This window comes from Vidua chalybeata, chromosome 4 (assembly GCF_026979565.1).
Source record: "Vidua chalybeata isolate OUT-0048 chromosome 4, bVidCha1 merged haplotype, whole genome shotgun sequence".
Lineage (NCBI taxonomy): Eukaryota > Metazoa > Chordata > Aves > Passeriformes > Viduidae > Vidua > Vidua chalybeata.
In genome coordinates, this window is record NC_071533.1 from 26,648,193 (window position 1) to 26,675,213 (window position 27,021).

The following is a 27,021-nucleotide window of genomic DNA, read 5'->3' on the forward strand; positions in this document are numbered from 1 at the left end:
CCTCTTGCTCTGTCTGAGAGACTTAAGACACATGGGACTGAGGCTCTAAATGGCACAATGGTGGGCTTCTACTAACGCTTTATCAGCTAATTGCAGTTAACTATAATTTTGCCTTTTCCACTCTTTATCGGTCTTCTTAACCTGCTTTTTAGCCAGGGCAAAATTAAACATGAGGAAAAAGGCTGATTCAGTATTATAATTATCTACTCCCAAGCTGTATAACAAAATGGTTTACACATTTAATTGTTTTTGTCTAATATTTCCACGTATACAGTAGTCCTATTAATGAATATCATAGCTTCATTACTGCGTATCACATTTTGCGATGTTTTGTACCATAAAATAATGTCAGCACATCAATAACTTAAATAACACAAATGTAAACTTATTTTCTGCTTGTTATAATTACGATTTGAGCCTGAAAAGGCCTTTGATTTGTAAGACCATTCACATAATATGGAATGTAACTTTATTTGTTTTTCTTTTGTATATAATGAGACACCGAAAGCCCTTGTCATCTCTTAACAGGATACTAAAGCAGCTCTGTTTCATGAATGACAGCACAATTAAAGCTAAAAATCATAATTGAAAAAACCCCTTTGTACTGTACAATCTCAAATTAAAGCAAGAAAGATAATGACAATCTTTTGCATTAGCCAGGAAATGTGATTCTCTGCCACTGGGCTGTTTTTTCTTGTTGACAATTCACAGAATGTGTATATGGGTGTAGTTATAGGTGTGTGTATATTCTATGCAGAACAGCAGTCCCTATTTTGTTGATCTAGTTCTTCTAATTGTTTAGTTAAACTACCTAGCTGTTACAATTTAGAATACTACATTAACACATTTAACATCAAGTTTACATACTTGCGTCTTTGAAATACTAGGAACTTTTACACATTTTATTTGGCTTTGTAAGGACTGGAATATCACAGATAATGCAATCTACTTGTCTTTGAAAGAATATGGCTGTTCTCAACTAACTCTCTAAAGTTCAGAGTGAAATACATTTCTCCTTATATCTGTAGCTGACTTCAGAGAAGAAAGAGTGTCTTCTTAAGCGGTCAGTCTGATGTTACAGTACAGATTGTGCAGAGATATTTTTATTTAGCGAAAGATAACTCTCTCTGGACTTTAGAGTCAAGCTGTTGCAGCAAAATTACTTCATTTAGACTAATTTTTTCTACATAAATCTCAAGAAAAACCTATTCCAGTTATGTTTTGTAGTAGTATCTCCACATGACCAGAGGAGGGCACTTTGAACATCTTTGCACTGCCCAGGAGGCAGATGCAGAAGCACAGTGATACCCAATGTCGCATAGTCCTGCCGCCTCTCCCAGCTCAGGCAGGCATCCTTGTGTCTGCAAGAACACAGAATCCAGATTGTACCACAGGGCTCTGTTCTGAAAACAGTGGGCAGATAAATCACTCTCTTCTCACTAACTGCGGTTTCTCCCGATTTTCCCCATTTAATTCGGTGTTGCTGCGGGCTAAATTAAGAGTAATGGATAATTCCTAAAAATCTTGTGAGGGGAGCTGTCTCCCTCTCCTTCCTGAACATCCCTCCACTATTAGCCCCTGGTAATTTAGCAAATATTGATTGATTTAACCCTCTATGACTTATCCTGCTGCAGAAATTCCTTGCCTTTAACTGAAAAATGCACTTGGAAAATGCACTCTCTGAGATATGTATTGCAACAGTGCATCTTTTCACATTAAACTCTTGTAAAAATACTGCTCCTTTCCACCTTCTGAGGGAGGTCACTCTGTGTCCCAGATCTGCTCTCCTGGCAGAGTACATATGCAGAGAAATCAATCTCTTCTCTTTTCCATACATAACCACAGTGTGGAGTTCAGCCAGTTTCCATGCAGGAAACATCTTTTTGGGCTTCATTTTGGCTAAAGGTATTAACCTTCTACGGAAAAGATTTTAATTCTGCAATCTTGTTGTTATTATAGACAGATTGTTTTTTTTTCACCTCTGCCTTTTTATTTGTTTAATGCAGAGAAATTATTAGAAAGGATTTAGGAACCTTTTTTCTTTTTTTTGAATAAAAGTCTCTCCTTCACCTTGGGGAAACACACTGCTTATTTAATGTACTTTTTTCTCCCCCCTTATCATTATTCCATTTCTCTTTTCTTCTCTCCTTTTTTCTTTCTTTTCCTTGATTTTTCTCTTATTTTCTCCTTCTTTTCTAGAGCAGAGAGGTACAAGAAGGAAGTTGTCTTTCATCAGCAGTCCTTTGAGATAGAGTAGAATTCAGTGAGTCCTCACCATGATAGGATCATAAACTTACTGGGTTAAACCATGCTAACTTTCCCTAAGCTGCCAAGTTTTAGCTGCACCATACATATATGTGTTTCCTTGTGCCTTTTTTGTCTTATAATTTTGTTTTTCTTGATGACCCTGAGCTATGGCTTCTCGCTTCTACCACTAGTCAACCTTCCTTTCTTTTCTGGTTTTGCCGATATAGGCCTCAAAGAAAAAATGGCAGAAGAGCACAAAGTAGCTGAGGTACATGAGAGAGGACCAGATGATGTTCTGCACGTGGGAATGGCACTGGCCCTGCTGCATCCAGGAGAAGACCAGGTAATTGATCACGCAGCCGATCAACATCTGAGTGATCTGCGACAGGGTGATGAACATGGCAAACTTGCGCGAGACCCTGAAGCCAGCAGCCCGCAAGGCATAGTACGAGTACATGACGGCGTGCACTCCGTAGTTCATGGTCATGAACCAGCCACCGCCAGCCACCATGTCCTTGTAGGAGTACCAAGAGTAAAGTAACACAGTAATGTGATGGTACCAGTGTAAGAAGATGAGCTTCTGCTTCCTAAGAATAATGAATATTGTATCACCTGTAATGAGAACAAAACACACAAAAAAAAAAAAAAAAGGGGAGGAAATGAGAAACATATCAAACAATTCCATAATTAATGTAGTGCTCTCTTCCCTTTGCTGTTGCTGGAGTATACACTACTTTAGAGCATGAAATCCACCTCAGCTCTAAATCTGAGAGCCTGTCTAAGAGCCAGTTTGGCCCTTCATCTCTATGCAATCTTTAGCAAACCAATGCATCTACATTTTCCTGTATGGATAACCCCATCTCAAAACTCCATAGCTTTATTTGGTAGCCCTTTGCTGTAAACATCCACAAAAGTCTGGGGTGAGGTAGGTGGCTGTATGTGTGTTGTCTCTTACTGTGAGACTGCCCATTATATTATTCTATACTGTGACTGGAAGAGAAATGCAGCTTGACAGAAAGCAGAAAACCTAGAGGAAGCAGGACAGTGTCCTCTGATTCAAATGTCTACGTGCAAACTGAACGTAGTTAAAATTTGTAAAGCCTTTGGAGGTAATACACAAAAAAGCTGTTGCATATGAAACCTACCATACTAAAAGAGATGCTTCCAGAAAGAAATTTGGGTTATGTTGAAACACACATCCCTTTTCTGCAAATTAGTCTTACTATTGTAGAAAAGTTAAGTATTATTCCTCTTTCTTGCTTTTTTTTTTTCTGTCTGCTTTTCATGATTGCAATGAGCATCTCAATTAGATATATGGTATATATGTATGCTACTTGTTTTCCATATACACACAGTGTTTCCAAAAGGATCCTGAGATCTGACCCTGGGGACTTAGTTTGATGTGTAAGTATCCCAGGAAATCTAAGTCCTGAATATTAGTCATGGATGGAAGCAAAACTGCACTGTCTTCACAGGGTCAATAATAAACCGTAACACTGCTGTTCACTTCATTAACTGCAAGATGTTGACTCTTATTTTAGTAAGTAATCATATGTTCAATGTATAGTTGCTGTGCAGTTCTAGCTGATGTTCCTCATTTTCAACACCTAAATTTCTGTGGGTTTGTAGCAATTTGAACAGCAGCAAACCCAGGGATTCTGACACAGCAAGGCAACTGGTGTCTGTCTCATTCTAGTTTTAATGCTGATGAATTGCTGTCCTCTAATTTACTGAATTAAACTACCTGCTGAAAGGTAAAGTCTCATTTTTGCTGTACACCTGAACACAGTGAGAGCTGCAGTCCTTTGGGGTTTAATAAGGGCATCCTCTGAAATGAAAGCTGGAGGGCTGCTCCTTTCTATTAAAACAACCCATTCTTACACTAATCAACCATGGATGAGAACACATGAATCCTGACTTTTCCACTTGGCTTTCACATGGATATCGTAAGTATCCTTATCAAGAAACTGCTGGAGAGATAAGTTTACGAAAATCAAGACTGGAGAAGCTAGGGATATTATGGGAAATTGGTTTCTACTTGGAGGAAGCAGGTAGCCACAGCTTTCATAGTCTAGGGAGGAAGCACCTTACTGCTCATAATTGTACACTTACATGTGTATTAAAGAACAAAAGCTGCAGAATGGAGGCAGAGCCTGACTCAAAGCTTCTTGCTGATACAGCTGCTATAGCCCACCCTCCACTTCTGTAGCCACGGGGTGTGTGACTGCTGATTATGCTACTCCTATTTGCCTGCAAGTAGTTCAGGAAAAGCTATGGACCAGATTGCTTTTACTTCTTGACTTCCCTGCTGTGTAAAATCACTGCAGTTTATTCCTGGGCTAAAACATATAGTTTGGGGTTGGTTATGCTTCCTCAGTTTTTCTGAGACTTAAATGGGATTTTGACAGTGATGAGACCCTTCCTGTACTTCCTGCATGGACATTTCTTCTCTAAAAATACACAAATGCATATGAGAGAAAGAGAGAGAGGGTACTCACCTAGTTCGGGTGCTTTGCTTAGCACAAATGCATATGCCCAGAATTTGCTGACAGGTCCAATATAAAAACTCTGGTCACACACTGACTGTTTCAGGCCTTTGGTCATCAAAATGTACAGCATATAAGCACCAGTTCGAACAGCACCGAATATACTTTAAAACAAAAAGAGAAAATTAGGAAAGGTCAGTGGACACTTGAAATCTATATGCCATCACTTCAAATCATTATGAGGAAAAGGCCATAATTGTGCTGAAATAGTAAGTTTGAGACAGCCTGAAAGTTGAAGAAACTCTGCTGGCTTCTAGGAAGTTACTCTGAACTCAGACCTGTAAACTGGACTGCAGCTACATCCCCTGGTGAAAGTCTGGAATGGTAACATCAGTGTTTTTTATTTCATTACCACAGGAATGATCCTTCAGTTTTCAGGAGCAGGGAAACATTCTATTTCAGCTCAAAACAACATGCAGTGTTTTGATGCTGATGGCTGGGAAACAAGAAATTAGTTGATAAAATGCTGTATTAGCAATATAATCGGGACCAATTCACTCTTCTGGTTTCCTCAGAGTTTTCTCTCATCTCTCCCTGTACTTGTTACAACCACAGGAGCTCTGAGCACAGCCATACCCAGGTAGGGCATATAGATTTTGATGAGGAATCTCAGTCGGAGTTTTGGTGCACATGCTTGACTTTATCCCTTAACAGGTCACTGATCACAGAGGAAACAGGTAGTTAAATCAAGCTGTAAACAGTAGATTCACCTTCACCTCATCAAAGTGAGATGCAAGGTAACAGTGTTCTGTAAATGAGAAACTTCAACAGATTTGTAACAGTATTAATTACTGCAATTACAGAGGGGATAGGTTGACATCCAGCTCATATCAAGAACAAAGGCTTCTGTCTCACCAGCAAGGAGCTCTGCAGGAGTTTTGTCTCATTGTTTTATGGCAAGAACATGCCTGCCCATTGTCTACTACTGTAGCTTGGTGTTGTGATGAATACTAGGTGAAGGAAGTAGCTTTCAAAAACAAATAGAGCAAAGACAGACACAATCTATTTTGGGGTTGAGTATATCTTACTTTATGCCTACATCGTATGTCCTCATCCCTCTACCCAGCTCCATCTTACCTCCCCTCTAACTTCTTTGTGACCAAGACCTAACTCCACCTCACTGTGTTTCGTGACTATTACATGGCAGAGGCAAAACAAGCCACCTAAAACTGGTGTATAAACACGTGTGCAATGCAAGCTACCATTTATGCAAAGTGTGTTAAAGAAGGAACAGTTCCTCTGAAGCTGTAGATTCTCTGTTACTTGCCCTTGTCTTGTGAAGTCAGTATTGTGTAAAAAACATGTTTTACAATCATCAAGGCAGCCTCAAAAGCTGAGCTTGATGGCAGTTTTTATGGTTCTTGGTCAGACTAGATGCTTCTAGTAAACCCACTGCACATCAAAACTACTTACCTAACATACATAATATGCAGAGTATTCAGATTTCCAAATCTGCAGCATTGCAGATCCCAGTCAAATCTGCCTGCTGCTAAGGAACAATGCAGCTTGCTCTCCCCTGTCCATTGCATGGAATCTGCAGCCCAATGGAGTGCCACAGTACCTGCCGCTCTTTGGGCTGTCAGTGGCATCACAGATGGGGCTCTATAGCCAGGTCATACCCATGTAGGGGTTGTTTCCTCCCAGAAATGCTCTCTTAGCACACTTTTCTCACATCTTTCAGGCATTGGTCATTTCAACTCAGCAGAGAGTGCCAAAACCTGCAGGAGGAGTTTTGAAATGAGGTGCAACTCATTCTGTGTCTTCTCTTTGGTGTTTAAAACATGCCCCCCCCCTTTTTTTTTTTTTTTTTTTTTTTTCTCAGGAGCTGCATTTCTCATTCCCAAGAAGACAGGAGATCCTGACAGAGATGTGATCTGATCACTTCCTGAGGCAGTGAACTCCTCAGGCTAGCCAGGGCATGCTGCTGCCTCCTCCTATGTTTTGGGTGGTTGCAAAACTGGGTGGAGGAAGATCAGGCAGAATACCTAATGATACACTAGTTTCTCCCATTAGCAAGTATCTCAGCTGACATTAAAATGGGGGGAGAAAAAGAAATTTTAAATAATGAAATCAAATAGCTGCAAGCAATATGTCTTCATATTAAGCAATACAGCTTCTTTACAGAGAAACAACTAAAAAATTGTTTCCTACTAAAGTTTTAAAACCAAAGAGAATTCTGTGCCATGAAGACAAATGCAAATGAGAAGAGCACTTGTTCGAGCAACAGGCAAACAATGATCCAACTGTGATGGGGTATGGGCACCCAGAGATCTAACCTAGACTGATAGCAGAGCCACAGAGTCTGTGCCTGGGGGGGGATTACAGTGTCCCTTTGCTGCCTTTGAGATGATATTGATGTAATTCTGCCTGTCTTTCCATTTAGCAGCTACTGCAGAGCTCTCCTTGGAACACTCACACACTTTTCAACAATTCCACAGGATGGTGGCTTCCTCTAGTTCTATGACTCTAGAAGTGACCCCAATTACAGCTCTACACGGCGTGAGTCAGACTAATCTGTATTTTTTTCCTCAATAGAAACCAAGTTACATTTTCACATAATTCACCAAGGAAAGCTTTATGCAAAAGAAGGATAGCAAACTCCAAGTAACTGATTCAATTACCTAAATAGACACCATGAGCAGGTAGAAGCTTATGAGAAGTGCTGCATGCCAAAGCACTGCCTTGCCAACAAGTATGCGCCACCTGAGACTAAAAAAGATCTAATGCATGCCTGTAAATCTGTCTTGGAGCCAGAGGACTAAGACTGCTTTCTGTGCCTCTGCCACTTAATCTTGTTTGTTCTGTAAGGAAAAATCAACCAACAAATTTCTATCTTGCAAAGACATGATGTGCAGCAGAGTGATGACACTGCTTACTCAGTAAATCACTTCTGCTTCATTCTGTCCTCGCCCTGCTCTCTGCTGTAGCTTTTGTGAGGTATTGAAATGAACTGCTTACCAAAGCAGTCTGTCTGGTGGGAATCATCTGCAGGGATTTTCAAAATAAGGTAGAGGTGAAATACTGTACAATTACAGTCTTTTACAACTAGAGAGACTGATCAGAAACTGCATCATCTAATGCAGCTTTCTTATCTATTCAGGCTCAAAATGTCCTACATTCTACACTACCCTTCAGGCAGTGACTTCTCTGGTAAGCTAAAAAATGCCCAATTGATATTTTACTGTCCATAGTATTATCAAAATATATCCATGTGTAAGATACAAATGAATATTTTTCCCTCTCAAACTCGTTCTCAAACAGGGGTTGGTGGGTTGACCCTGGCTCCATGCCAGGTGCCCACTAAAGCTGCTCTATCAGTCCCCTCCACAACTGGACAGGGGAGAGAAAATATATCAAAAGGCTCCTGGGCTGGGATAAAGGCACAGAGAGATCATTTACCAGTTACCATCAAGGGCAAAACAGAGTCAACTTGGGGAAATGAGTTTATCACCAATCAAATTAGGGTAGCATAATGAGAAATAAAAGCTAAACTTTTAGCTTTTGTTTAAAAAGGGTCTTAAAAACACCCCCCATCTTCTCTTCTTCCCGGGTTTAGCTTTACTCCTGAATTCTCTACCTCCTCTTCCCCAGTGGTGAGGTGAGGAGGGGGATGAGGAATGGTCCTCCTGACCAAAACCTGGCCACAGAAATCCAGTCCTTAGAGGGCCTCAAAACACATCTCATGCACGAGTTAGGTGCGGAATTAAGAAGGGCTGGAGAGCTGGCTGATGGGAAGACAACGCAGGTGTTATTGTCTGAAGGCTATTGCTACTTTCTGCTGTCTCCATCCTACCTGCCAGTAGGGAGTGAAGTATATGTTTGTCAAAAGCCCATGTGAGTAGCAGGTACTTCAAGCCTTCAGTCCAACCTCAGCTGGCATTGCAGCAGGCTCAACTCCTCCTCACAGTGGAGGTCACTGCACATTTTTGCTAGGGCTGCTTTCTATGGAGACCCATCCCACACTTGGCTCCCAGTCCAGCACCAACCCTGCAGAACTGAGCAGGGAACGTGACTTCCAAACAAGAACAAATTTAGAAGTGCAGCACGGAATATAGCAACATATCCTAAAGGATAATCACAGAGTGGAAAGTCTCTGCTCTGGTTTTAAAAAAAACTTAACCAAACAAACCATGCAATCTGTATATGCAGTGCCCAGCTGGTTCAACCAGTCTCTGAGCTGTTGGACTACAGTGTGCTGGGCTAGTCCATCCGGCCACCCAGACTGAGCTCCCACAGGTCCAGCTCCAGTTCCCAGCCTGAGGACCAGCTGGAAAAGAGAAAAGATATTAATTCTGTCCTGACCTGCTTACATGGTGACTCACAGGAGTTCTGGCAGGTAAATCTGTGCCCTGGAAGCACAAGGCTAAGGCAAAATGCACAACGTCCTCCTTTGTGAAAGCCACATTGAGCAGACAGTGGTCCGAGGAAAGCAGCTGAGATGACCACACTGACTGCAGTCTGCTTGTACCATAACAGCAAGAAAAGTGGGAATCAGGTCCTTTAGTTGTGTGTTGACTCTCGCTGGGGTTTTTTTTGGTTTTTTGTTTTGTTTTGTTTGGTTTGGTTTGGTTTTTTTTTTTTTTTATTTTAGCATGTGAAATATTTACAGAGCGAGCACTCTGAAATGTCTAAAGGGCAGTAGGTGAAGAATGTGGGGCTTCCTACACCTTCCTTCATGACAAATCAAACCATGTTCACCTTCCTGTTCTGGTCAGCAGCAGTACTTTGGTGGTCATTCCAAGCTTCCCTTCTGCTGCTGAAGAGTTATCTCATAACATAACAAAATGGCCTTTCTGTGCCCTTCTGATTTAAATCCCACAGTCCTCAGGAAAGAGGAAGGAGTTGCACTGCTTCAGCACAGGAGCGTGGGAAGTACAGCGACCCCTCAGTCTGTCAGTTCCAAGCAGCAGGACAGTCCTGAGAGCACACCTAGAGAAAGCAGTATCTGTAAAAAGGGGCAGCAGAGTACTTCTGTGCTTAGCCAAGCAACAGAACACACACAAATTATGAACTGGTACTGGGAAAATGCAGGGAGAAAGCATGTATCAGAAACAACTCAGAACTAATTTTCTTGAAAAGAAATGCAGCTTCATCAAACACTGCTGAACTCCCCAACAGACCAGTAGTCAAAAGAGTGAAGAAACCCAGGAACTCCTGGTATTACCAAGCACCATGTACCAAGGTGGGTGCACCTCCATGTCAAAGAACATTTCACATCATTCAGTCATTCCCTTTCCGTGCTTTTTAACTCATTCCTAAAAATAAGTTTGTAACAAAGCAATTTTTCAACATGAGTGGTAGGTTTGTTTTGCAGTTCTCTGGAAGTGTTTATAGCTTTTCTTCTCCACCTGGTGAGGGCGAGCTTCTTTCCAATCACTCTCTTCTTCTGCAATCCCAGAGTACCAGCCCATCAAAGATGTGCACCACAAAGATAACACAGCAGAGACAGGGCTAGATGACAGATTTCTTAAGAAACTGACAGATTTTGTTGCTGGAAATTAAGGTGTTTGTAGGAGATTTCTATTGGTCTCCCATAGACCCTGCTGTAGCCACACGAGAAAAAACAGTAGTTTTGGCTGACGCAATAGGCACTGGGGCACCTCCAGAGGATGCTGGCATTGAAGGGAGCACTTGCCAACCAGCAGAAGAAAGGGTTTTTTCCAAGTTTGTATTACTTTTTCCTAGGTGACTACAGATAAAGCTGGCAGACTAGTGTTGGGAAATGGCCTATTCCAGGGAGGAAGGAGATGATGACAGGTTCTACCTAGCAAACAGGGCAGGAGTTCTGGGAATATGCATTTGTATGGCGACCACATACAAAATATATATTTACAGCTGTATTGCAGAAAGATAAACCTAAACTATTACCTGTGTAGACAGGTGAGGTAGTCAGATCACAGTGTGCTTGCTGTATTGCTATTGCTGTGGTGATTATACTATCAGCCCAGTGGGAAAGATGGAAGATTTAATGAACCACTGGTCTGCTCCTAATCTAAAATCTGTCTTTATATCTTGTGGTAGTTACAGGTCCCCTAGGAGCAGAGTACTCTGCGAAACTGCTAACCTTAATGGCAAAAAGAGAAGGCAGTCAAAATTTTAGCAGTTAAATCAGAATGCTTATGGGACTCTGCCCTCATCATCTGTTAAAAAAAAAAAAAAAAAAAAAAAAGGAACTGCATTTTTTTCAATTCTCCCATGATGTGGCTATAGAGAGGGTAGTTTCTTTTTAAAGCTGAGCAATACCAAAAGGGGATGTCTAGGGTAAAGCATTTATCTGGGTAATGACAAATGACAAAAGGATACACTACGGTCTGGTTTGTGCTGATCAGAATTATGGACCAACAGTTTACTGACTTTTACTGCTGCCTGGGTGCTTATTCAAAGACTACTGTTCCAAAAACTTTTGTGGGCAGATGTGCCAGACTGTTTCAGGGCTGGGAAATGAATTAAGACCACAAGAGTAGCTTCCTTAAGAGTCTGTCCGACAGAGACAGCATTCCTTGATCCACTGATAAGGGATGGTGAAAATCCTGGTCACACACCAACCTTCCAGTGTACTGAAGCAAAGGACAAGTGAGAAATACGTTTCCTGCCTAATAAAGTTCCCTTAAACTTTTGTTTACAGGGTATCACTGAGAGAGAATGTGGGTCCTGTGCACCCCACTTTCTAGGGTGTTGACATGTGCAGGAACATGGCAAAGGGGCAACACAACCCACCAGAATTTGTAATTGTTTCGATTTCTGATATCCAAGCTGCTCTTGGGTATTTGTGGATTGGTTAGATTTCATTGTAGCTGTTCCTCCACTTCTTTTTTTTTTAATTAATCACCTCTTACATCTCCGTGTGACTTTTTTCCACTGATGGACATATTTGTCCACTTCCGACCAGCTCTGCAGGGGGAAGGGAGGAGCAGCACCAATTGCACTGGACAATGTACAATATGTGATGGTGCAGTACTAAAAAAAAAAAAAAAAATAAAAAAATAAAAAAAAAAAAAAAAAAATTGGATTTTCCAGATGAAACAAATCTTCTAAAACAGAGAATGATTCAATTATTGAAATATGATTCAATTACAAAAATCTTAATATATAGTGTCACAAAAAGGCTGTCAGACCACCTAAATGTTATCTCAGATGTGACTCCTGTCTTAGTTTGTCTTGACAGTATTCAATAAAATTTAGGTTATATAAATCCCATGAATTACCCTAAGTCCCAGATCTTCCTGTATTTAAACTGGTGTAGAAACTATATGGTTTCTTTAGACTTACCTTTGATTGCAAAATTGTGATATTTGTACTGTACGGTGAAAAGCTGATCATTAAGCACAAATTAAATGTGACCAATGACTGAAAGCTATCATTTGACTGTTGTTCTATGTAATGACCTACATGGCACTAATGGCTCTTATTTTGATTTCATAGAGTTCATGAGATCTGTTGTTAAGTCACTGCAAAATAATGAGTCCTCAAAACTCACAAAAAGCAGCCTGGAAAAGGATCTGACACCCAGTACCCTAAATGGTCAATGTGACACAAGGGCAGCCTATATGAAATAGTCATTTGTATTAATAACTGACTAGAAGAACCAGCTTTGTAAGTCTGTGCCTAGTTATTAAATATATTTTGCTAGGTTTGTGGGAAAGTGTTTAACTTCCCAAATTAAATTAATCAGTCTCTTGATCCGTGAAGGGTACACAGTGATATGGTACTCACAAAAAAGTTTGAAAAAGAATGGTACTGAGTATGGATTTGGTCACTCTTAACTCTGAATATTTTTGAGGTGTTTTATAAGCTTTTAAAAGACAAGACTTAACAGTGAGTTACACTGAAATCCTAGAGACACACTTGTTCAAATCACAGCTAATGAACTCAGCCCAACTGTTATTTTGTAAGAAATGGCAAAGAAAATTAATGTAAGTAGGCTACTGTTTCATTGTCTTTCAACATTTTCAAAGTGCTTTCAAGCAATGCCAAGGTTAGTGATGAAAAGGGAGACCTGTTCCTGCAAAAAGACTGTTGTTTTAAGACATTTGTAAATTTCTCTGTTTTACCACCTAGATCTGATCCAGGTACCTCCCCAGAAGGCTCTGCCTCCTTACTGAATCCACTTCAGATGAAAAGAACATCTCCATTCTGTCCACAGAGCAGACCTTTCTCTGCCAAAATCTTGGTCTTCTTTCCAACAGCTAAGACCTACCACCTCCAGCCTGGGCTGTCCCAGAGTTACCAACCTAAATAATATTCAGGCCAGCAGCTGTTTTAGGTCAGACGTTCCTGTGTGAAGAGCTGCTAGGAACAAAGCTGTTCATGAGCTGGGGTCTATTCAGGTAACTTCCTTCAGACTTCTGTCTGTGTTGGCATCTTCAAGGCCCTTAACATTCTATGCAGGAATTCCTCACAGAACTTTATGTCCTTTACTTAATGTAAAGGCTATCGCCTTGTAAGGTGGTTAAGCATAAAACCATTTCAAAGAGAGGTAAGGCAAACTGAAATTGAATTGTCCTGTCAAAAATCTGTATCTGAGTTGGGATAAGAAATGATGCACAATTTCATGAGTCCAAGGTTGTGGGTTCAATCCCCATATGGGCCATTTACTTAAGAGTTAGACTTGATGGTCCTTGTGGGTCCCTCCCAACTCAGGTTATTCTGTGAAGCTGTGAGTGTGGTTCAGTGCCTACTCATGAGGTCTGTTTCATGTAAGCAGAAGGAGGTCTGACCTCACTCTGTATCACTGAAAACAGTATAGTTGAAATAACAGTAAACACGTTCCAGTAGGAGGAGTTTTCTTCAGAGTCCTTTGACCTACTGCAGATTTTCTTTTCACTTTTTGAAGTTGCTCTCTAAACCTTCAAGTCCAAAGTCCTTCATCTTAATTATCCAAGGTACACCTATACCTTTCAAGATAAATAGTTTATAGACATAAAAGCTATTGGCACACCTCTTAACAACGCTTAATTGCTTGTACATTTGATATTTTGGCAGCACACTTTCGAGATCTAAAAATACAGAATGATGTAAAGAGACATACAGTGCAAATTTACAAAGCTGTGCTGTCCTAGAAACACCAACAGCTGAAAACATTCTGACCTAGCCTGAACACCAGATGTGCCTTCCACAGACGCAGTCAGACCCTTGCCTTCCCTCTGTTTTCCCTTAGGAAAATACATTACCCAAACACCAGGGTAGATTTGGCCTGACACAGGTGGACAGAAGTGACAGAGTATGGAACCTACAAAGTGAGTTTCAAGAGCATCCATGCTTCTACCTCCTCCCCACTGTCACACCTCCTGAGTTTGCACAGGACCAGACTGCAGCAACTGGCCTGAACTGTAGCAGAAAATACTTGGATTTTCTCCCTCATGGAAGTTTTGCAGTTGTTTTAACTACTGTCGTTGTTTTGCACCAGTTGGCTCCAGAATAAAATCAGGTATGGATCCTGATTTTAAGGTAAGCAATCCATGATGGGGTGCTTAACTGCTTGTGACACGAGCAGATACAAAAGTGAGGTGGAAAATTCAATGCCAATATTCTTAAAAACTCCTGTTCTCCTTTACTTATGCCTTCAATTGATAAAACTACAAAAATGGAGTTTTAATCCCATTCAGCAGCAATGGAGTATGTGAGAAATCTATTTTTATAAGGTTTCCATCCAGCCAAGTCTATGAAGTAAAAGCCTGAAGACACAAGCAGTGAGTCAACTATGGACAAAAACAAAACCCTAAACAAAACCCTTTCACTAGTAAAATGAAAAAATCTGATTATTTCAAAGTCAATCTTTAGGAGGACTGCAAGGCTTCTTTTTGTATGTTTGGGATTTAGGACTATCATAACATTACCGAGCACCTAAGCTGAACTCCCTTCTGCTGTACATTGTTTGCATTTCACTGGGGGGAAAAAAAGTCACACTGGCTATAATTTTCTCACGTTTTCCTTTAAGAAAAGTAATTTCGGGCACAGATGTGAAAAAATGTTACCAGGTTTTCTCTGGTGCTGATGAACTATGGTAACATGCTCATTCTATATCTAGCAGTTTTAGTGTAAAACTGTAAAAACAAAGAAGGAAGTTTTTGTCACCATATTTTACCCCTTGTTAACTGTGTTTAGACAACACCTTAGTAACTGTGTTTAGACAACCATGTGCTCAGTTACTACAATTCAGTTGCAGCTGATAATTGAAAGCACAGGAACAATTCCCTCATGCCTGTGTCCTCCAAGGCCTAGCCTATATATAAAATAATCTAGGACCATTATTTATTCTCTTACAACAGGCAGGAAAAAGAAAAAATAATGGAATAAGCACCTTGGTTCCATGAGACACTTTTTTCTTATGGTAACTGAACACCTTTAAAAGCACTTTTTCAAAAATTAACATAACAGTCATTTAAGAGCACTTATGTTAATCTCATTCTTTAAAAAGAAGACAGTACTCATCCTCTTCATCCCATGTGTCTCAAAGGCTACAAGGTATCTATAAAATTACTATGCCACTGTAAAGAGCACTATTTTCACAAATGTTTCTGACTAGAAAATGTCTTTAACTTCCTAAACTCTCTGAAAGCTTGTAATGACTAATGCCTTTGTTCCCACTTGCAATTTTAGCTCTCCAGCTGGGAGAGGAGAGGGAATGCACTATTTGAAAATGTTTGCTTTCTTTGGGGAGGTGAATGTGACTAGTAGCAATGGGCATTCTCTGTGGCTCTGCTCTAAGCTCCTGTATCCATGCACCCCACAGTGAGCTCCAGCCCTCTGCTGCTGGAGCTCTCCGACCCCTCCACCCATCCTGCAAGCAGGTGCTGCCTCCAGTGCCTTGCTGCCCACCCCGCTGTGCTGCTCTGGCTGGCTCCATGGCCATGCCATTTACCTGGACTGGTGAATGATGCAGCTAAAATAGTCTCTCCTCCACTTCTTAATTACATGATTTCACTGCTTTCATTCATAGTGGGGAAAACAAAGACTGGGAAAGGCAGGAGCCTTTCCAGCCAACCTTGGCACTAGAGAATTCAAAACGTAGTGCCGTGCTCTGAGCAGCTCTCTGCTCTAGGAAACCACTGAAAAGGAATTCAAGACACTGGTTGGCATCTCTGCTGGATCTTGTTTTAAATATGCTCCTTTACAGGGTGACAGAAAATCCCAGGAGTGACTCAAAAGCTCAGAAATACACAGGCTACAGTTGAGAATGCAGCAGGAACTGTACCAATGCTGTATTAGGTACCATTATGTTTATAACAAACTCTTATCTCTATAATCCACTGCTCTGAATAACAGAAATGGGTCCCTCCAAAACATACACAAATGCAAAGGCATGAGAACACCAAGAATTTAACAAGCCCCGACAGTGAAACCCTTCCTTCTGATGTTTTGCTGCCAAGCTGCTCCTCAGCCTCTACCCCTAACCATTTCCTATCTGGAAAGGAGAACAAATCAATCTTGCAGTTCACCCACACAGTCCTCCTTTACTGAACTTGAAGGTGAAGGGCACTCATTCAGGGTGAAGTCCAAGCCACAGTAATGTCAAAAAAAAAAAAAAAAAAAAAAAAGGTAGGAATAGGGGAAGATGAGGAATAACATTTTTTTTTCAATATGGTGCTTGCTTATCCTAAAACCTGCTGGTCAGCAGTACTGGAAGTATTTTATAATGAGGTTCTCTGGCTCTCAGGACCATGTGTGTGAGCACAACTTGTGCTGATCCTTGCTGTTATCATTAGTCTTTTTGTCAGAAAACTTCTTGTTGCATAAAATCATGCATACTTTGAGGTTTGGGCTCAGTCCTATCAAAATCCCAAAGCAAATTTGAGAGAATTCCTCTTCCATTTCTAAAAAAGACCCCTACCACTGAACCAAGCACACAAGCCTTGCTTTTTATTCCTGTCTACTGCACTGATCCAAATGCCTTTCTAGAAAGTCCTTCAATGCAAATAATTTGAGTTTTCAGTTGGGACCAAAACTTGAAGTCAGGCCAGCTCAGACTGATTTAGAAATTATGCAAATATTTTACATGGCTTCAAGAAATAATATATCATTTGTGCAGCTTTATAGACCCATAAGCATATGCATACATGCCTGGGTGGTGTTGGGATCCCATGTGATAAATTTTGGGGAAGGTAATGAAGTCTATTAAAGTGATGGCTCGCCCTGTGGTTTCCAAGTGAGGGCAGATACTGTGCATCTTGCATCAGCCTTTTTTTTTTTTTCTTCTGGGCAATAAATCCCTCAGTGTGGGGGCCACTCCTTTCATCACTTCCCTTCTGTCGGCAGATTTCTTAGTCACAACTCACCTGGCTCCCCAAACCATTTCTTTGTCCTTTTTATTGACAAAACTGGAAGGAAAGCCAGACCTAACTTATTTCTTTCCCTCCCCAGGGACCTCATTAAGCATACCCAAACAGTGACATCTCTGCAGGGCTCCCGAGCAATGGACAGTGTCATCTGGAGATTTTAATCACATTAACACCACAGCAGAGGAAAATCCATCTGACTCTCCCTTACTAAAGTGGCAAACTCAACAATTCTGCCAATTGCTGCAACTACCACTTGTAAGGCTTATTTGTATGTGTGGATAGAAATCAATCCACCACAGGTACTGCCTTCCAATCTCTCCTCATGGAGCCTGAATAAATGTAGCTTGATTCTCCAGATCTGCCTTCCTTATGATTGGGAATAGCTATATTCAGGCAATCACGAGAACAGAGCAGAAAAAAAAATCAATAAGTGAAGCTGTGTGAGCTGGTGGAAGAACCTGAGCTGCTTAAATAGCACAGTAGAAAGAAAAAAAAAAAAAAGCTGGGTCTGTCTAGATCCCTACCAGTAGTCTGTGAAACAGAGGGCAAGATAACTGGTAAAAGTGAAGAGAATTATGCTTGCACAGAGAGCCTTACCCAGAGCACTCGGCAGCTACACGAGGCCCGCTGGGTTTTGGTAGAGATAAGCAGGGAGCAGTCATCAGGCTGAAGGGCAGCTGCACTCAATCATTGCCTGAGGAACACCAGAGGGACACTCTTGTACCATACACTGCTGAAAATCACCTGTTTTCTTACAGAGAATGAAAAATTATTTTCCAGCTCTACCCACACATCCTTGCACCTCCTCTGATTTCCAAAGAGTCCATAAGCTAATCAAGAGTAATTACCTATCACCTGGTTTTATCCTATTCAGTATGCTGCTTCCTGACATTGCTTCCTGGTGATCTAGCACATGGAGGGTGGGAACTTGCAGGAACAATATTTCTTGATGAAAGCTGTTACTTCTCGAGCAATACCATCACTAAATAATAACTGGACTTTATTGTAGCTGAAATTCCTTGGCACCCTGTGAAGGCTGCCTACTCAATGAGCTATTTTTCTTTCAAGAAGTATTTCCTAGTTCTTGGATATTTATTTCGACAAGTTTGGACTGTGTCTCAACTACTAAAAAGGAAAAAAAGAATCAATTTTCAACTTAAGCCTTGTATTTTGTGCCAAATCTCATAGGAATTAAGGAATCCATCTGAGGCTTTCTAAAGTAGCCCATGAGGATTCATAAGGCCAGTGTACCTCTTAAGCAGTCCTTAATGAATGCACCAGGGGCATTTGCACTTGTTCCTATGCTGTTACTGAAATTATTCTCAGCATCCAACATCATCTCAAGGCAATCTTAGAGTAAGTATAGAATTGCAGTGATTTAAATGATAATCCAAAAAAGTGGCATTATCTAGTTCTGCAGGATAAATTAAAGATACTTACAGGATCAAAAGTATCAAGTTGGCAGAGTAACTGTCATGTACAGCACTGCAATGTATGTATTCAGGAGTTTGAAATTATCTTATGCAAATAAAGACAAACAGTAATTAAGTAAAAGATTTAGCTAAGAATCAAGCCAACCGATGAAGCCAGCCATCAGTAAAGCTGTAAAACTGGCAGATAACCAAGTAAGAGAAATCTAAGTTACAGGGAAACACTAGCATTTGACAGAAAAAAGGAGGCTTAAAGAAGCTAGAAGTTATTATACAACTGTAATGAGCTGCTCAGATCCATAGATTTAATACCAATTGCTGGCCTGAAGCCACTGATCTTCTTTTTCATTCTGTCCTCTGTGGAGTGATACACATCTCAGAGATTCGCCTACAGTTGGCAATTAATTTATTTTTCTTTTTTAATTCAATAACCTAGGGAGAGGATGCTGAATGGTACAGGCACAAGGAGACACATTTGTTTAGAAGCTGAACTTGTGACAGAACCGTGACTCTGCTAACCCACGGCCGACAGCCGTGCGCAGCCAAGCCCTGCGTGCGAGCACTGCTGGGGCTGGCAGTGTTTATGAACAGCCCCTCTGCAGACGAAGCGCTGGATTTGATAGGTCATGCAAGTTAACACCTCTCAGGGCTGTATTCCCACTGCCTCCAACAAGCACAAGCTGTCGGGGACTTGCTCAGAAGGAAATACATGGAGACACCAGTTCCCCAGGGATTTCATGCCCTTTTACCACACTCACAAACCAAGTGTTGAGGCTGAGTAAAATACAGAAGTGCCGCCACAGGGGCAGAGAATTTGATTGATTGATTTGATTGATTCCTTTTAAATTAATTATATACTTTCTCTCTAGTACAGTTCCCTGCTTAAGCCACCAGACAGATGTTCTTTATTTCTCAAATGTGCACTTCAGTCTGATCCCTGTATAAAATTGAGAGGCAAAGTTTCACTCTCAGGGGCTTTGCTTTGGGTATTATTCATGCTGGGTGGTGGGTGACCTGTGAGGGCTCCTGTGGGCTGGGACAGGTGAGCTCATGAGAAAAGTGTAACTCGAGGTGATACACTGAGTGACAACACACTCATTGATTGTGAGAGAGGGGAAGGAAAAGGGGCAAAATGAGCACAACAACAGTTTTTCAAATGATGTACTGAATTCACTTCGCTAAGATGTTCATTTTCCACCAATAAAGGTAAGCAAGCTAAGTCAGAGAAAAAGAAAAGGTTTTAAAGAAAGGAGGCCCAGCTTAGCACTGAGAAAAGAGATTTTTCATAATGATTTTTAGACAGTCCTATCCATATCTCCTGTAAAGTAGAATCAGCCAGGTCTCACAGTGACTCCTTGATTTACTTTTAAATAGGCTTGAGTAGGTAAAAACAGTAAAATCAGCTTACATTCAAAATTACTTTGATGGACACAGGAATCCACAGGAGTAACAGCAGAGTGAAAAAAGGGATGAGATTTTAGACGATGGGCACAGCATTTTGTCACATGGCATCAGTTACAAATCTGGGAATAAGGATAGTTAGAATAAGTAAGGTAGATATTGGAGATACATCTTCTTGACAGTTTTTGTTTTGTCTTTATTGTTCTTAGTCTGTATATTTTTATCACCTCTACACTATTTTTTTAATGCCAGCTAGCATTTGTTTTGCACTGTATGAATTCACTCTACAGAACATTGTTTGTATATTCCTACTGGAATTAAAATAACTTATGGAAAAGAAACTTTTCTTAAACTGTTAAATCTCATCCAATAGATTTTTGTTTTCTCTCCAATAATTCTGAATTTCTAATGTTCACCCAACATTCAACTGCATCTCCAAAATGGTAATTAAAAAGATGTTTCTTTATCTGTCATGTAAGAAAATCACTTAAGTATGTAAAGATGAACATGGTCCTATAGAAATAAATGGTTAAGTAGGTGCATATTAAGCCTTTTACTGATTTGGGTTCTGAGAAATGTCCTGAGGATATGCATTACAAATGCTTTACAAATATAGGGAATGTTTCATTCTGAATTAATTTCCTTTTAAATTTATATGTGAGAAGACTATTAATTCACCTTAAATGTGCTTATTAATTTAAATGTTATTTGGCAAACATTCCTCTTTTTGGTAATTAGTTTTCTCTTTGAATGTACTGTTAGGACCTTATAAAATTTCAGAGTATTTTAAGATTTTGATGGGTTGCTCAGCAACATGAGAAATTAAGTTGTGTTTAAATCTCCATGGCAAGTATCTGTGAACAGCAGTTACGATGGGACATAAATCTCAATCATCTTTCATGGATTTTCCTACTTACACACATGATAACTAGAATGTATTTCAGAGTCACAAATCCAAGCAACTGAAATATTTTCTTTAAATACATGTTTTGTCTTTTCTGTTTAATTCAGCTCAGAACTGAGCTCTTCACATAAAGGCATGTCTCAGATTCCCTTGTCAGGAGCCCTCTGTGGGTGCAAACCCCTCTACATGTGCTGCTGTGCTTTCAGTAACAAATCAGTCAACACCAGTTCTGTAAAGGCAAAGTGAGTCACCTTCCTTTAGTGAGTCTTTTTGGGTTTGTCTTTCAAGTATAACACCTGTTGTGGGAATTACTTTGCTTTTGAGGCTCTGGTTAGCTTTGTGGCAAGCAGCTAGCAAAATTTATCTACATTTGATACTATTTCTACTGCTTAGAGAAAGTGGAAGAAAGACATTTGGAAATCCTGTGCTGACATCTACTAATTTCCACCACAGCTACAAAGCATAGCTGGGTTTGGATTAGAATCTAAGTGGTCTCAGGAGATGATAAGAGCATTATAGTGGTGTGGCTTGGCTAGATGAAGAGATATTCTTCCTCTCACTGCACCCACCCGCCACAGTCAAGCTTAGCCTCTGCCTACAAATGATGGCATCACGTTAGATGTTTTAGCTTCTTTGCTTCCTGCATTGATATGACAATACTCCCTAGGGAAGACAACCTTCTACTATTATTAGTCAGAGCCTTGACCCTGAAACTTCTGTTGTCAGCCCCTTAAGGATGCACAGGAAAATGGTGCCATGCTGCTGTCCTCTGTGAAGATGAGGAGATCAAACATGTTCAAGCTCCTTGAAAGAAAAGCTACCCATACACAGACTCTGTGGCCTATAAAAGGAATTACAAAAATCCATCTGAGATGTAATGAAATCACGAATTAATGACTTCATATCCTCTTTTGAGTCCTGGCCTCAGCTTTTATAGACTCCAAGTAAAACATTCAGTGAATGCCCTGACCTTATGTTCCAAGTATCATAAATATAAAACTGGCAATTCAGGTTTGATGTATTTTGCCCCCAAGAAATATTCAGAAATACAGGACTGACTGTCACTTTAATTGTGTAGGTGAAACAGCAATGGTTTCCTTGGGGTTTTATGGGATTGAAGAAAGACATTTTGTGTAGCTTCCTAAGAGCAGGTTCCTGTTACCACAGAGCAACATGGTTCTGCTCCCCCACGACCTCAGTACATAACCAGGCTGGGTAAACACACTTAATTAGAGTGTAGAAAACAAAAACAAAACAAAACAGGACAAATCTTCAATGATTGAAACAAGTCAACAAACCTGCTAGGGACCAGAAAACCAAACCGGCCCAGCAACCCCAGTATCTCAAACTGATTTATCAGCAAAAAGATTTCAGGAGATGATGTTTTCATAGTGGTTTCCAAGTGAAAAGCAAGATTTACTGTCATTGCTCCTACTTGAAGTTTTCGGTGACAAAATATTCAAAACTAGTCAATGCTTTCGAAGGGAAATAAAGCTGCTTTTTCTCTCAGAAATCCTGCTGGCTGCCAGTGTTGACACAAAACTTGCTCTTGACCAGGCTCCTGAATGCTCAGCAAGCTCAGCAGGGTGGTGTAATTGTTTTGTTTATTTATAAGCGTGGCAAGTTTCCTACTGTAGCAGCTACCACATTTAAATGGTCTTGGCAGGCGAAAGGGCATACAGGATACGTTCTGAAGAAGGGCCACGTGATTGCCTGGCAGGCAATTTCCTTTTCTTTTAAAGCCCGAAACACATCTTTTCAGCCTCTTCTAAGTGTTACTATTTCTGAGGATATTTGAAGCAGGTAAAATGGTAGGAGTGCTACAAGGAAGATAAACAAGGAGTCCAGAAAAAAGCCTCACACTGACCTTGAGGCAGAATACTGAGGGCTCTCCAGGCAGGTTTTTCTTCCTCAGTACAATCAGTCATGGCAGACAAATACATTGCTTAGAATTTCTGCAAGGTGTTGTAAAAGTCAGAGCATTTTAGCATCCCATAAAGCCAAGGAAGAAGTCTTTTGAAATTTAAGGAGTGTTTTTCTAGATCCGTAGTAAGTCTACAGTCCTCTAAATGTACCTGAATAGACCTTTGGAGGAAGCCGGAATGCCTTTCAGGCCAAGCATATATAAATGCAACACCTAGTCATGACAGGAGCCTGAAAAAACCAAATCCAAGTTACTTGGCAAGTTTACAGCATTTCAAGTGCTGCTTGCTGAGAAAGTCAGTAAAGTTGTGACAGATGGCCCCAGACAGGATACTGGTGCTGAGGCAATAGGTAATGGATGTTCCAGTGAACACTTCTGTAAGTGTTAAGCATAAGTTATTATAGTTCTATAATAACTTCAAAACTTCTTTGTCTCATGTCTTAATGAATTCTTTGTCACTTCTGTTTTCCAGGCAAGAAGTCAAGGGTTTTTTTATGGAATTGCATGTTGCTGTGGAAGCTACAAAGGTTTCATGCTGTCTTACTGCAAACATTTGGGGTTGGTTTTCCCCCTTCCCTATTTCACTCTTCTGCACACTACTCAGCACTTCAGAAGAGCAAAACATAGTCATATAATCTGCATAATCAACTGATGCCCATGGCAAATCCAGCACCTTAAATGCTTCAGTGATGCACGGTGCTTCTGTGCAGGCCAAACATCTCATACACGCCCTCCACTCTGCTGTCTCTTTTCCTAACATACAGAGGAAAGAGCGAGTTCTGCAGTGCTTTGGGAACCCCTGTCCCTGCGTGGTGCTACTCGAGTTGATGGAGGAAGCAGACTCTGGAGTTGTGAAGCCCTCTCCTAACTGTGCCCTTCTGGCCAATGCTTCTCATCTGCACAAGCAGAGCTCTCCTTGAGTGCCTGCCCTGAGGTGGTCTCTGTGGCAGATTCAACCTGGCAGCTTGTAGCTTCAAAGCATGAAGTCCACATTTTTATATCATCCAGCAGCTCATGCTGGCCATGAGTTAGCTACTTCATACGCTTATGATGGGAAACTCCTATCAGCAAGTAATGAATCTGTTGATTTTAAGGTCCATCTGGGCAGTGTATTCAAGGTCCACACTGGGCAGTGATCAGTACATTGATCACTTGAGATTTTGGGAGAAAATTAGCCAGTGAAATTGCTTTAAAACCCCACACAGTGAATGTCAGCCACATCTCAGAACAATTTGATTTTTAAATTCCCCCTAGACATCTTCCACAAAGGGGAGTTCCAAAATCATGCTTCTCCACCGCAGACTGAAAATTAAATGACAAATGCTTTGTGTAAGCCAGCTAGTTCCTACTGTCCACATTCATTAAGAAAGTGCTATCAGAATTGGGATCCTGCTGGCTACAAACAACTTTACAAACTGATCCAAAACCAAAATGCCATCTAGGAACCAATTCAACAGCTGCTGAGATTCAGCCATTTCTGGAACAAACAATGACAATTGCTTACAGGACCTTAAAGCAAAATTATGTTAGACACACACAGCCAGAAATACAGCACCAAGTGCAATCAAATGAAAATTACAAATATCCACATTGTAAGAACTTGCTCTCAAAGTTCTCCAGACCACTGAGTTTTGTCTGCTCTGAGATATTCTTGATGTGTTGTTGAACTATTAAAACTAAGCCAAATTGAAGTTCTTTTGTAATCATGTCCTAGCTATTAGAAATACAATTTGCTTTCCCCTGCCAGAGTTTTGGAAAGTTTCAAGGTGATACAATTTCGGAGAACAAAAGGAAAAGCCATGAAAAAAGCCAAACTTCCCATTCCTGCCTTATTTCACTCTGTAGAGTCTTTCAGCAAAAATTATTTCCATCCTGTGAAAAGCAATGCACCATTCACACCTGCTCAGTAAGCAAATGTGTTTTATGTAGTTGAGAAGTAATATAATCAGTAATTATTATATTGAAATTAGAAAAATATAAGTAAAAGAGTTTGATAATGGTTTGTGGATAGTCTATATGTTGTTCAGTGAGCTCTAACTTACAGTCCCAATAGTTACTGAAATGAAGGATAGTCCTCAGGTCATCTGTGTACTGTTTGTTACTAGCAATTTGTACCAAAATTCATGTGTTTGTAAGGGCTATTTTTATCAGCATTTGTTTATTCATTCATTTATCTTTAGCCTCATTAAAAATTAGCATATTAAGCATATAAAGTGGAGCTCAGATTGGTCAGTTTTACTTCTGACTTCAACAACTACCAACAATCTGAACATGACATTCCCCATACTAAATATGGAGTCAACACACAGCCAAGAGATGTGCATTACTAAGAAACAGCCTTTCCTTGTGGAGTCACCTTTTTGCTACAGTCACAAGCAATTTGTGATGGAATAACCAGAAGCCAGCTCCTGATATCAGTTACAGTGGTCAAATTTATTGTCATCAAAGCAGTGACTTTTGTTTTACCTCACTGTAGTGGAGATCAGAGTCCTGACTTAATACTCCATATATACACACCACATAAATATAATACTACTAGTACGTGAGACAAGACTAACATCTTAATGTGTTTATTTCCATTTGTAGCTTGCATGGTAAATTTATTGCAATGATAAGTGCTTTTTCTCATGTCCTCCTGTATTTTCACCTTTGCTCTTCGAGAGGGTTATTGATTTCTCCCTTCTTCAAACGCTCTATGATCTGGTAAGTCAAAGGGGATAATTTCAATGTTAAGGAGTGGATCAGGACACAACCCTGAATAGCAGAAGCAAGGAAATGCCACTTCAGTGTGAGCTTGTTGCTGCATTAGCAGTGCTGCTGTAGATGAAGAACCCCAAACCTCTTCAGGGCCTGATGTCAAAGGCAGGTGGTGTGAAGAAGCCTACCTGAAGACGGCGAGGCTCAAAGACCAGAGCACTAGCGGTTTCCTCAGTTCAAATTTTGCTCGTTTGTTCATTAGGTGCCGACCACCAAATATAAAGGCAGCATACAGAGCTGAAAACAGGAATGACTTCTTCCTGCAAAACAAAACCAAGAAACACCTGTCAAATGTTTAATTAGTATTAGATACACAGCAGACTCACATATGGACATCACTGCTAAGGGCTTGTGCGCTTCCTTGAAAGGAAACTCTTCTGGAGACATTGCTGCATCCTAGCTGAGCTTATTGTTTCTTGCCTGCACACACTCAGGGCTGGCTGCAGGCAAAACTGACCCTGGGGAAGTTCTGGAAAAGGACAGACAAATTTGGCTCCCATTCTTCACCAGTTTCAGAAGACTGAACCTCCTTGAGGAATAGAATAGATATGGCAGAGCCCAGACACACTTCTGCAAGCAAAACCTGGCTGTTACTTGAACCAGCTGATCACATTTTGCGCCTCATTTATCTTTTTCATACAAATTTTTGTTTCCTGCAGTATCTTCCCTATGTGGAAATTTAGTTTCCCATTGCTTCCCCTAAAAATACACTTAAAGATCATGAGCACTGCGTCACACCATGATGAGCCTCACAAAAAGCAGAGAATCAGTGAGGAGAGGTCAATAGCCCCATTAAGCAGCAGGACCATGCTGGTTGGCATTGCCCTGTGGCATCGCCCTGCCCATGAGTGCTGGTTCAGGAAATCCAGTACATTTGCTGAAAGGTTAAGCAGGGCTCTCTAAAGGAACTTCAATTATACTCTTCAAATTGTGAATTTTATTTTTAAAACTGCCTGATAGTAGTCCAGCTCAGCAATAATCACCAAATATTTGAACTCTGCTACTATAACTCATTTTAAATCAACCATTAGAGGTCAAAAATAGACCAAGTCTGGGATTCCTTCCCACACAGCACAATATTATACTGACTAAGGCTTAATGATGTACACCATTAATGGTGGCCTAACTGGAAGGGCATCTAGTCAAGAACAGAATTTTCTCTACATAATTTATCATTACATTCACAAATATAGGGTGGACTACGGTTTTGAACCAGGAGTTCTGGCTCCTATTGTACCAAGAAAGAATGACAAATACTCTCAAGAAAGGTAACTACTTCATTAAGATGACTGAAAAGACAGCAGCAGGTTACAAGACCTTTAGTTCTTTCTGACACTAGAATCCCAAGGGCAGCAGCAGCAGACAAGCCTATGATCAGGGCATGGCACACTGCCCACGCTTCCCATTGGGAGAGAGGCTCACCAAATTGAGGTCTTCAGACTTTTCATAGGATTTTCAACTGGATTTTTAAATGACAATATGTTGCTTCACATCAAGATAAAAACAAGTATGTGTCATGGTGTCACTACTGGTA

General features: G+C 40.6%; 1 protein-coding gene across 1 annotated transcript in view; it reads right to left on the bottom strand.

The window, feature by feature from the left end:
* Positions 1 to 452: 452 nt before the first annotated feature.
* ELOVL6 (ELOVL fatty acid elongase 6) overlaps positions 453 to 27,021 on the bottom strand; it is a 74,399-nt gene continuing 47,830 nt past the window's right edge. The window contains exons 2-4 of the mRNA XM_053941100.1: positions 25,616 to 25,747; positions 4,746 to 4,897; positions 453 to 2,859 (exon numbers count right to left, since the gene is read on the bottom strand). Coding sequence (XP_053797075.1) covers positions 2,435 to 2,859; positions 4,746 to 4,897; positions 25,616 to 25,747 — 709 coding nt within the window. The 3' untranslated portion in view covers positions 453 to 2,434. The remainder of the gene's footprint in view (positions 2,860 to 4,745; positions 4,898 to 25,615; positions 25,748 to 27,021) is intronic.